The sequence below is a fragment of the Odontomachus brunneus genome, unplaced genomic scaffold, assembly GCF_010583005.1.
Source record: "Odontomachus brunneus isolate Ranch 3 - 2012 unplaced genomic scaffold, Obru_v1 Obru_scaffold_051, whole genome shotgun sequence".
Taxonomy (NCBI): domain Eukaryota; kingdom Metazoa; phylum Arthropoda; class Insecta; order Hymenoptera; family Formicidae; genus Odontomachus; species Odontomachus brunneus.
In genome coordinates, this window is record NW_022639501.1 from 2,133,198 (window position 1) to 2,142,637 (window position 9,440).

The following is a 9,440-nucleotide window of genomic DNA, read 5'->3' on the forward strand; positions in this document are numbered from 1 at the left end:
ATATATATATATATATATATATATATATATATATATATATATATATATATATACACATACACACACATACACACAAGTACACACAGCCGATAAACGAGGTCAGACATTTTAAGCTATCAACGGGAATATTATTGATCGCTCATGATTTAACGGAAAGAAAAGAAAAACACGTGTATATATGTATATGTGCACGTGCATATGTATGTATATGTATATGCATATATTTGTATTTGTATATCTCATCGTTTTAACTTGTTGCGCAAATCGTTAATAAATCGAATTGCGGCGTCTTTCCGCGCAATGTTCGCATAAAAAAAAAAGTTGTACTTAAGGGCGCTTAATTTACGAACGTTTTTACTCGTAATATTTATTTACAAGGTATATTAGCACAAATTTATTTAAAACGTCTTCAACGACACGACGTAGTCTGTTAGCGAAACGTTCGGAGCGTTCCCTATCTAATTGATCATCATTCTTGTGACTATTTTGATCGATTTGTCTTTACCGTCTACGTTCAGCTCGGATTAGTCAGTCTTTTTCATCCATTTGTGTTGGAATTAGATGCAAAAGGAACGAATTTAATTGTATATATTGGTATTATCCGTCAAGTGGAACTTCACGAACCATTGGTGACATAATAAAATGTCCTCGACTTTTATTAAACTTGACGAGACCACTGCCAGAAAACATGTCGTAAGGCGATTATTATTCAGCATTAGTTTACAAGGCGACATGTGATGTATGAATTGTATTATTGATTTCGTTTAATTTCAATAATTACCAGCGCTGACATTAGTACGTACATATGTACACTTTTGTCTTCATTCCGTTATCTCTTTCATTGTGGTAATTTTCCTTCGCATTAAATGATTATTTTGTAGCAAAGAATATTATTTTCGCGAATCTCCTCTACGTATTTGTCATCATTTTCGTACGATTATACCTATTGACTGATCATGAACAACGTGTCCAAAAACGTTCAATTACGCTCGCGATGTTTCTGAAAATTGTACAGTCGAATATCGATTTTCGAATATGTAATATATGCATATTATTCGTAATGATACCGAATAACCAAGCGATGTTTCATAAAATTTCACGATCAGCGAATAAAACTTGTTTTACCATTGTAGAACAAAAATGTGTAAATTTTGCTTAGAAATGTGTGTGTGCACACACACACACGCGAAAGATTCTCGAATATTATTATTTTTATCCTATTTGTAACTGCTCAAGAAAGAGAGAGAGAAGGAGACAAGAAGAGAGTTCTTGTTATTGAATTAAATTAATAATTGATTGTTTTTAAATTGCAGTTGCAAGGACCATAAATAATTCCCAGAGATCCATTAGTGACTGCATAAAGTAGGAACGGAGGAGTTGTGCATAAGACGACGATTGTTAATATAATGCCCGGCGATTATGCAGCATCATTGTAACGATTTTAACGAAATGAAAGTAAATAATATCCTTATCGATATCGGGTTAATGAAATAATCGATAGGTGGATTGTATACTCGTGGAATAATATCACCAAGAGAAACTCATTGTAAAAAAGATTCTCACGACTGCCTCCTTCGCCTCCCCTCACCCGACCACTAGCCCTTAGACTTGCTCTCAGTACTTTGAATTCCATTTAAGTGGACACATGAAGAGACTGTGCCGTCAAGTAAGAAAATTTGTAGCTTTTTCGAATGGATCTCTAATCAATAAATAAATGTAACCAGGCAACACGTTTAGACAGACAGAACAACAGAAAGAACCTTCACGCGTAGATAATATTTTTACACAATTTTGTGGAATCGCGTATAAATTATTTCTGTTTTATACGCATAACCAACGCTTGTTTCTATGCGCAAAATTTAGAGTTCGCACTTCAGCACAGTGAACGAGAGAATTCTGAGTGTGGTCGGCGTATACTTAAATTTGTACATTGAATTTTATTCGAACACGAGCCGCTCGAGATATCGAGTTTCCGAGTGTATTTGATGTTATTAATCATTCGTTCAAGACACTAAATAAAATGTTGCTATTGCTCTAACAAACTTATATTGTACATTTACCTCGTGAAATTGCGCGCGATGCGTTCGTCTTTATTGAATGTTATATTGTGCGAATATCAGTGCGAATATCACTCTGAGAAAAATTTGAGACACGTGAACGATTGAATATCAAATATTGTAATTATACGCACTGTACGTTATTTTCAATACGAGCGTTACATTGGACAAGATGTAAGGCTCAGGATAATCTTGGGGTTATTAATATTGTTACAGGGAAACAATAAATCACACATTTTCAAAGACAACGCAAGCGTTTTTTAATAGCCCTCTCTCATTATTTTATATCGATAGATCTTTACAATCTAATCAACTATTTGTATAAAAAAAATATATACAAAGAGAGAGTCGAAGATTTGATTTATAGTTTCCGTGAACACTCACAAACTTCGTTTGTATTTTGAGTATCACATATATTACATCTACTTCTTTTTATTCATCGATTTCCATATCTTCCATTTTTTCGATAACGTTCACCGTTTCGCTTTGTTTGAATCCTCCTGCAGGAGAATGTGACGCAACGCGATCCGCGAATCTGTCCCGCACTATTAACCAAGATAAAACATACAATCGATATTGATACTTAAGTTGTATTGAAAGTGCTTATACGTACCTTCTGGGATCACCGAGAAGTCCAACACTTCGGTGTGCGTCCCCGACGGTTTCTTCGTTCTACAGATACCAAATATGAATCCATTATCCGGATTCGCTGCGATGCAAACTATATAGCTTGGAACTTCTTTTTCCCACACAAGTGTAGGTTCATGGTTGATGATATCCCACACCTTTATTAAACCATCGTCTGAGGAAGATACTAACAGACCTGGATATGAGGCACTGAGAATAAGACCTGGAAAGGATCAGATTCACAAAAAGATTGTACAAAAGCTGGTATATAAATATTTCTTCTGAAGAGTATATAAGGACAATGTTTACCTGAGACATCCTCATTGTGAGGCTTGATTTCCCAAACAGCTTTGTCTGCTCTTACATCAAAGTACGATATATGACCTTCGGTTAAACTAGCCTGTAAAGAAGAAACATAGCTAGAAAAAATACAGATACACGGAGCACTAATATAAAAAATTCTTGTAGAACGTACAATACAGTAATTTGTGTTATATTGATTCCATAGCACTTTTTCCACTGCTGTCTGTACATCCCAACTTTTCACAACAGTTTCTTCTTTGCAGTCAAATAATCGTATTGTTCTTAAGAAAAAAAAGTTATATAGTGTCAATTGTGTTGTAGATATTTGTGATGTGAACATAACAAGCAAAAATAATAACAATTAAATTTACTTGTCTAGACATCCTGTTAACAGTCTATGAGTTTCCTGTGGATGCCATTTCAACGAAGCTACTTCTTTTCTAAACGAGTCGAGCTTAGTCACAGGTTTGCAATTTTCTAAATCCCATAGCAAAATCGTCTTGTCAGCTGAACCACTAGCAAGAATATGTCTGTAACAAAGTTCCTCTGCTATAATTATAAAACTGAATATATTATTCTATACATCTAAAATAGAAAACTAACGTGTAATTTTGATTCCAGGCCAAGTCTAAAACCCCATTTTTATGTCCAACACGCTTCTGTCCTTTCTTCTTATTTGATTTACAACCAAGTTTATAGGCTGGTTCTACACTATTCAGTAAGTCCAAGTCCCATACTTCAATTATAGGAGTCATGTTACCAATTGCACATAAATTGCCTGCAATATATTTGTAATGATTATACATATAGTAATTATAAATATTTTTCATAATGAGACTATCATATTATATATCACTCTTATTCACCTGGTTTTGGATCATCAGGATCATAATTAAGCCACTCCATACATAATGGATAAGAAGAAATAGGTAGTTCATGATGACAATAAAAGGATCCTTCTTCTTCATTATATACTGAAATTATAAATTGCATAATTTCATAATATCTAAAATTATATGATAGATCAGATTTTATCAAATCAGTTATACTATTAGTAGTAGTTGTAAAAAATAGTAGTTGTAAAAAATATACACAATTTGATACAAACCATGTACTTCTAAAGTAGCTACATCTTTGCTATTTTGTGCAATTAAGAACAAGTTGTCATCATTCTTGATAATGTCATCTTCTTTATCAGAATCATCATCATCATCATTTGTTATAAGAGGATCCTTGCCATTGACATCAAAGCTGGCTATATTAGCAATATGACAATGCACATTGCCCGCTGCAAAACAAAAATAATCACTTAAGAAAATATCATTTCTATATAATTACAATTTTTTTAAATATTTTTCTTACTCTCATTATCATAGTTGGTGAAATTATATTCATCACCACTAGAGACAGATGCAGGAAATCCTCTTAATATATCAGATTGCTCTCTGGATGAATCTATCTCTTTATCTGAATCATTATCTGTGTTTATATCACTATATAAAAAACTAGTTATACATTATACAAATAAAAAACAGTTATAAATTATTCTTTAGATGATAAACAATTTGTATGAAATGTCATATTATTTCAATACATACGCTTGAATCTGCTTTACAATATTCTCGAAATCAGCAGGTTTTAATAAGATCTAAAAATTGCAGAAAATACATCAGTATTTTTATATAAAATTATCAGTATTTTTATATAAAAAAATAACATAAGACAATTTAGATCCTAACCTCCTGGGGATTGGTTGCGGCAACGCCTCTCTTCACCCACATAGTAGAACATACAAAATCCGACGGGAATTGAATGTCTTCCATCGTATTCGTGAAAATCTAAATAAACACAAAAAATATTATTCGAGATTAAAAAGAAAAATTATTTATTTTATCATACATACACTTTTACGCTGAAGACTTATCAATTTACACACTCTCTCTCTTCTTCTTCTGTATATTTTACTTTATTTACAGACTTTCTCAAATAGTCTTTCTGCTAAGGTACCAAAGTACAAGTTCCAAAAAAAATATCCATATAGGTCCAAACTTATTTGGACACGTCTACACGTAACGGCAATTAGGCCGGGACTGGCCGGAACGGGAGCGGTGCACTTGGACACGGTGCATTTGGACACAGCCAATCACAGCACCGTGTGATTAAAGACATTTGTAGGGTCCCTTGGAATAGCGACTTGTGATTGGACTGTGTCCAATTGCCCCGTGTCCAACTGATATACACCCGGCCGGAACTCACTCTCTTTCTCTTCTTCTTCTCTATATTTTACTTGGCTTGCAGACTTTCTCAAATAACTTCTCAAAGACTTTCTCTTTTTGTCAAGGTACCGAAATTACAAGGTACAAGTTGCAAAAAAAATATCAAGTCCAAACTTGTTCGAACAAATCCCTTAAGGGACGTCTACATTGGAAGTAAATAGCAAGAAGTAGGAAGTAAGAGTAAGAAATTGACCAACCACAGTCGAATGTGAGAAAAATAATCAACTATGATTGGTCAATTTCTTATTCTTACTTCCTACTTCTTACTACTTACTTCCAATGTAGACATCCCTTAAAGCTTACTACACCTATTGTAGATCGGGACTTATCAATTTACCATAGATTTACTAGAATAGACCACGCGACCAGGCCGAGAAATCGATAAAGGAATAGAAAGAGAAAGCTATATATGGGACCTCTCTGTCTTTGTTTAGCCGCGCATGCGCGGTACACACGTAATATACTGAGTGAGATGCTGTAGTATGTCAATATATGAGTATATGAGTTTGAGCGTACGCTGTATTTTTACTGTGTATGTGCTATTAATGTGAATTTGCAAATTAGATCAATCAATATTAGTCAAGATGCCAAAATGCCTGATATGTAAGGTAGAACCAGGTCCAGTATACCGTACTTTTCATCTGTAAGTATTGCATTTGCAGTTTATAGGTAATCCTAACCTAAAAATTGAATCAAAATATATATTATTTTTATGAATGCAGGTTTCCCAAAAACGAATTTATGAGGCAAAAATGGATTGATGCTATAAATATAACAAATATAACAAAAATGCCGAATTTTGAAACTGCACACATTTGCAGTGATCACTTTGATTCAAAGTCATATTTTTATTCTGATGAATTTAATCAAAGAAAGCGGCTATGCAAAGAAGCTGTTCCAACACAGATATCTTTGATACAATCTATCGACTCTAAAGAAAATGATAAGCTAAACAATATAAACTTACAGTCGAGTACTAAAAAAGTGTCTGAAACGTCTACTGAAGATGAAGAAGAGCTGTCTCTAAGTGATTGTGAAATGTTAAGTTGTAATATTCCAAGTAACAAAAAAAATAGTAAGAAAAGGTAAAATAAAAATGCATTACTGATGCATAACTGAATTACATTCCTACTTTCATATATGTAATATTAATCACAATTTTAGGAAACAATCATTTGACGACATCAGAAAAGCAAAACAAGTTCGTTTCATGACTGGATATAAGACAGAATATTTATGTCGACATGATTTTGTAAGCAAAGAAGCTTGGAATCGATTTCTTAGATACTTGGCCTATCAAAAGTCTGAAACTGCAGCTGCTCGTAATAAAAATTCACGCAAGTAGATGAAGATAAAAAATTTGACTGGATTGATTCATACTTTGGAAAAAAGAGATGAATTTGAAGCTGCTGAATATTTAAAGGTTTAAATAATATTTTGTATTTGTATTTTTTACAAAGAAAATTGTAAATACGAAAAACCGTTACGAGTTCTTTAGCACGTAACTCCCTTTGACTGAATAATGTATATAAAATATTAATTTATATTAAATAACAGCTAATATGTTACAGTTTTTTTAATGAACAAAGTATGTATATACAGGGTGTTGAAAAAAAAGGGTTACATATTTTTATAGCAGGTAGTATTGATCAAAACAAGAAGAAAAGGTCTAATTAACATGGGTCCTAAGACTAATATCTTCTAAGATACAAGCTATTTTGTTATTTGAGCTTTTTGTCATTTTCTTATTAGTCGTGTCATCTTTAGAATGTAATGAACAAAGGAGTAGGGGAGAGTGGGTACAATGGGGATATCTTTTTTCTAGGTGTCTTAAAAAATAAAAAATTAACAAAAAGATATAAAGAAACAATTTTTATTTTAATATGTAATCATGTATCTTCCATATAATAATGTAATCATTTATTTTCCATAAAAAAACTGAAGTAAAGAAACTGAATGTATGATAACAAAATAAAAACTTTTTACAAAAAACAAAAAATTTTAATGCTGACTCAGCATTAGAGGAGGTGCTCTATGTGATTGCCATTCACTCTCACGCATGTTTCAGCCCTACGTCTTAGAAAATCACGCACTCTTTCAAATACACTTGGCTGGTCGGAAATTTGCCGACACGCATGGAAAATGCGATCCTGCAGTGTTTGGATGTTATCGACGGGTGTTGAATACACCAAGGTCTTTAAGTATCCCCATAACTAAATCTAAATCGCATTTTCCATGCGTGTCGACAAATTTCTGACCAGCCAGGTGTATTTGAAAGAGTGCGTGATTCTCTAAGACGTAGGGCTGAAACATGCGTGAGAGTGAATCACATAGAGCACCTCCTCTAATGCTGAGTCAGCATTAAAATTTTTTGTGTTTTGTAAAAAAAGAGTTTTTATTTTGTTATCACTAGAACACCACATAGCGCGCGCTTCGCGCACTTTAGCCTTTTCGTTGTACTATTTACAATTTATATTACAATACTCGTTTTTACAAATTATATTCCCAGCAAACACAATGTTACATATAACATACATGTTAGTTGTAATTTCCTATTCAACAATGTAACTGTTATATAACACATATATTATGGGGGCAGTGCACTTGGACACGGTGCATTTGGACACAGCCAATCACAGCACCGTGTGATTAGAGACATTTGTAGGGTCCCTTGGAACAGCGACTTGTGATTGGACTGTGTCCAATTGCCCCGTGTCCAACTGATATACACCCGTATATTATATAACAGTTATATTGTTTGTTGAGTAAGAAATTACAATATGTATGTTACATATAACATTGTGTTTGCTGGGATTACAATAAATATCAAATTTATATGACGCGAACAACACAACCTGATCTGTCACCGCGGCTAACAGCTGCAAGCGGCACGAATTCAACTGCGACGGGATCGAGACAATCGAGACGGTTGAAACGACCAATTAGCATCGCGGAAAAAAGGCTTCACCCACTTCGATATATTCGAGATTTAGTTAACACGCACTTTTTCTGATAGGATACATTCAGTTTCTTTACTTCAGTTTTTTTATGGAAGCTAAATGATTACATTTCATATTAAAAAATAAAAATTGTGTCTTTATTTCTCTTAGTTAATTTTTTTATTTTTTAAGGCACCTAGAAAAAAGATATCCCCATTGTACCCCACTCTCCCCTACTCCTTTGTTCATTACATTCTAAAGATGACACGACTAATAAGAAAATGACAAAGAGCTCAAATAACAAAATAGCTTGTATCTTAGAAGATATTAGTCTTAGGACCTATGTTAAGTAATTAGACCTTTTCTTCTTGTTTTGATCAATACTACCTGCTATCAAAATATGTGATCCTTTTTTTCAACACCCTGTAGATATGTATATATAAACAGGATGTTTTTTTTAACTTGAGACTGCTAAATATCTCGAAAAATAAGCATTGTACGACAAAAATGTCCCAAATAAACCCTCAATAGTTTCAAGGGCGCAATTCAATCCCACAAAAATTATCCACCTCCCGCCCCCTCTGTGGATGGGGCGGGGGGTAACTTTGAAATCTTAAATGGGAACCCCTACTTTTTATTACAGATTCCGATTCTACATCCAAAAACACGTAACTTTTGTCTGAACTTTTTTTTTCTATTTCTGATAGATGGCGCTGCATTCGGCGAAAATTAGGTAACCTTCGTTTTCTTCAAAGGGAATCCCCTATAATGATGCTACGTCGAAGAAAAGTAATTTTTGTCGGAAACATGTTTTTTCGAATTATCGTAAATATCTACGATAATTTTTTATCCGTTTTAACTAAAAAATGAAAATAAAAGAAAAAATGAAAAAATCGTGAGTGGACCATTTGGAAATGACCACGTCGAAATAACGACTAAAACCTCTTGAATATTTAACATCATCATTTGTATAACATTTGTAAAGGTTTAGGCCATTGGAGATTGCAACTTTTATTTTCATTTATCAAAACTTTAAAAAAAATGTCACATTTTTAAATATGGTGTGCCAAGTCTTGGCACACCATATTCAAAAATGTGACATTTTTTTGCAGTTCTGATACTCTCTTGAAAAGTTCTAGAGCTCTTTGCAACAATTTTAAATAGTTCTGGTCATTAAATACAAAAAAAAAGACTTTCAAAAAAAGGTGCGCTAAGTTCTCGCAGCGCACCTAATCAAA

General features: G+C 33.3%; 2 protein-coding genes across 4 annotated transcripts; one reads left to right on the top strand and one right to left on the bottom strand.

Annotated features, from left to right (window-relative positions):
- Positions 1–2,292: 2,292 nt before the first annotated feature.
- LOC116845352 (periodic tryptophan protein 1 homolog) lies at positions 2,293–5,083 on the bottom strand. Of its 3 annotated transcripts, none has more exons than XM_032817924.1 (12): positions 4,924–5,083; positions 4,727–4,825; positions 4,586–4,635; positions 4,350–4,492; positions 4,096–4,275; positions 3,854–3,961; positions 3,591–3,765; positions 3,359–3,517; positions 3,160–3,268; positions 2,994–3,084; positions 2,671–2,907; positions 2,293–2,602 (listed from the first exon to the last, which is right to left on the bottom strand). In XM_032817924.1, exons 2-12 carry the CDS (start codon positions 4,808–4,810, stop codon positions 2,490–2,492), a joined length of 1,449 nt encoding a protein of 482 aa, XP_032673815.1. In that variant the 5' UTR covers positions 4,811–4,825; positions 4,924–5,083; the 3' UTR covers positions 2,293–2,489. The 3 variants fall into 3 exon arrangements, with proteins under 3 accessions (XP_032673815.1, XP_032673816.1, XP_032673814.1); XM_032817925.1 differs by having other exon boundaries at positions 4,350–4,480; positions 4,891–5,083; XM_032817923.1 differs by having other exon boundaries at positions 4,891–5,083.
- Positions 5,084–5,709: 626 nt separating this feature from the next.
- On the top strand, positions 5,710–6,917 carry LOC116845348. Its single transcript, XM_032817910.1, has 3 exons — positions 5,710–5,906; positions 5,986–6,348; positions 6,428–6,917. The coding sequence occupies exons 1-3, from the start codon at positions 5,848–5,850 to the stop codon at positions 6,606–6,608; spliced, it is 603 nt and encodes a 200-aa protein (XP_032673801.1). The 5' UTR covers positions 5,710–5,847; the 3' UTR covers positions 6,609–6,917.
- Positions 6,918–9,440: the final 2,523 nt, after the last annotated feature.

Coding starts and splice junctions, on each gene's coding strand:
- LOC116845352 (XM_032817924.1), bottom strand. CDS start 4,810: ATGGAAGACATTCAATTCCCGTCGGATTTTGTATGTTCTACTATGTGG. Junction 4,276..4,349: donor CACCAACTATGATAATGAGA/GTAAGAAAAATA, acceptor TTTGTTTTGCAG/CGGGCAATGTGCATTGTCAT. Junction 3,962..4,095: donor AGCTACTTTAGAAGTACATG/GTTTGTATCAAA, acceptor TTATAATTTCAG/TATATAATGAAGAAGAAGGA.
- LOC116845348 (XM_032817910.1), top strand. CDS start 5,848: ATGCCAAAATGCCTGATATGTAAGGTAGAACCAGGTCCAGTATACCGT. Junction 5,907..5,985: donor GTATACCGTACTTTTCATCT/GTAAGTATTGCA, acceptor TTATGAATGCAG/GTTTCCCAAAAACGAATTTA. Junction 6,349..6,427: donor AAAAAAAATAGTAAGAAAAG/GTAAAATAAAAA, acceptor TCACAATTTTAG/GAAACAATCATTTGACGACA.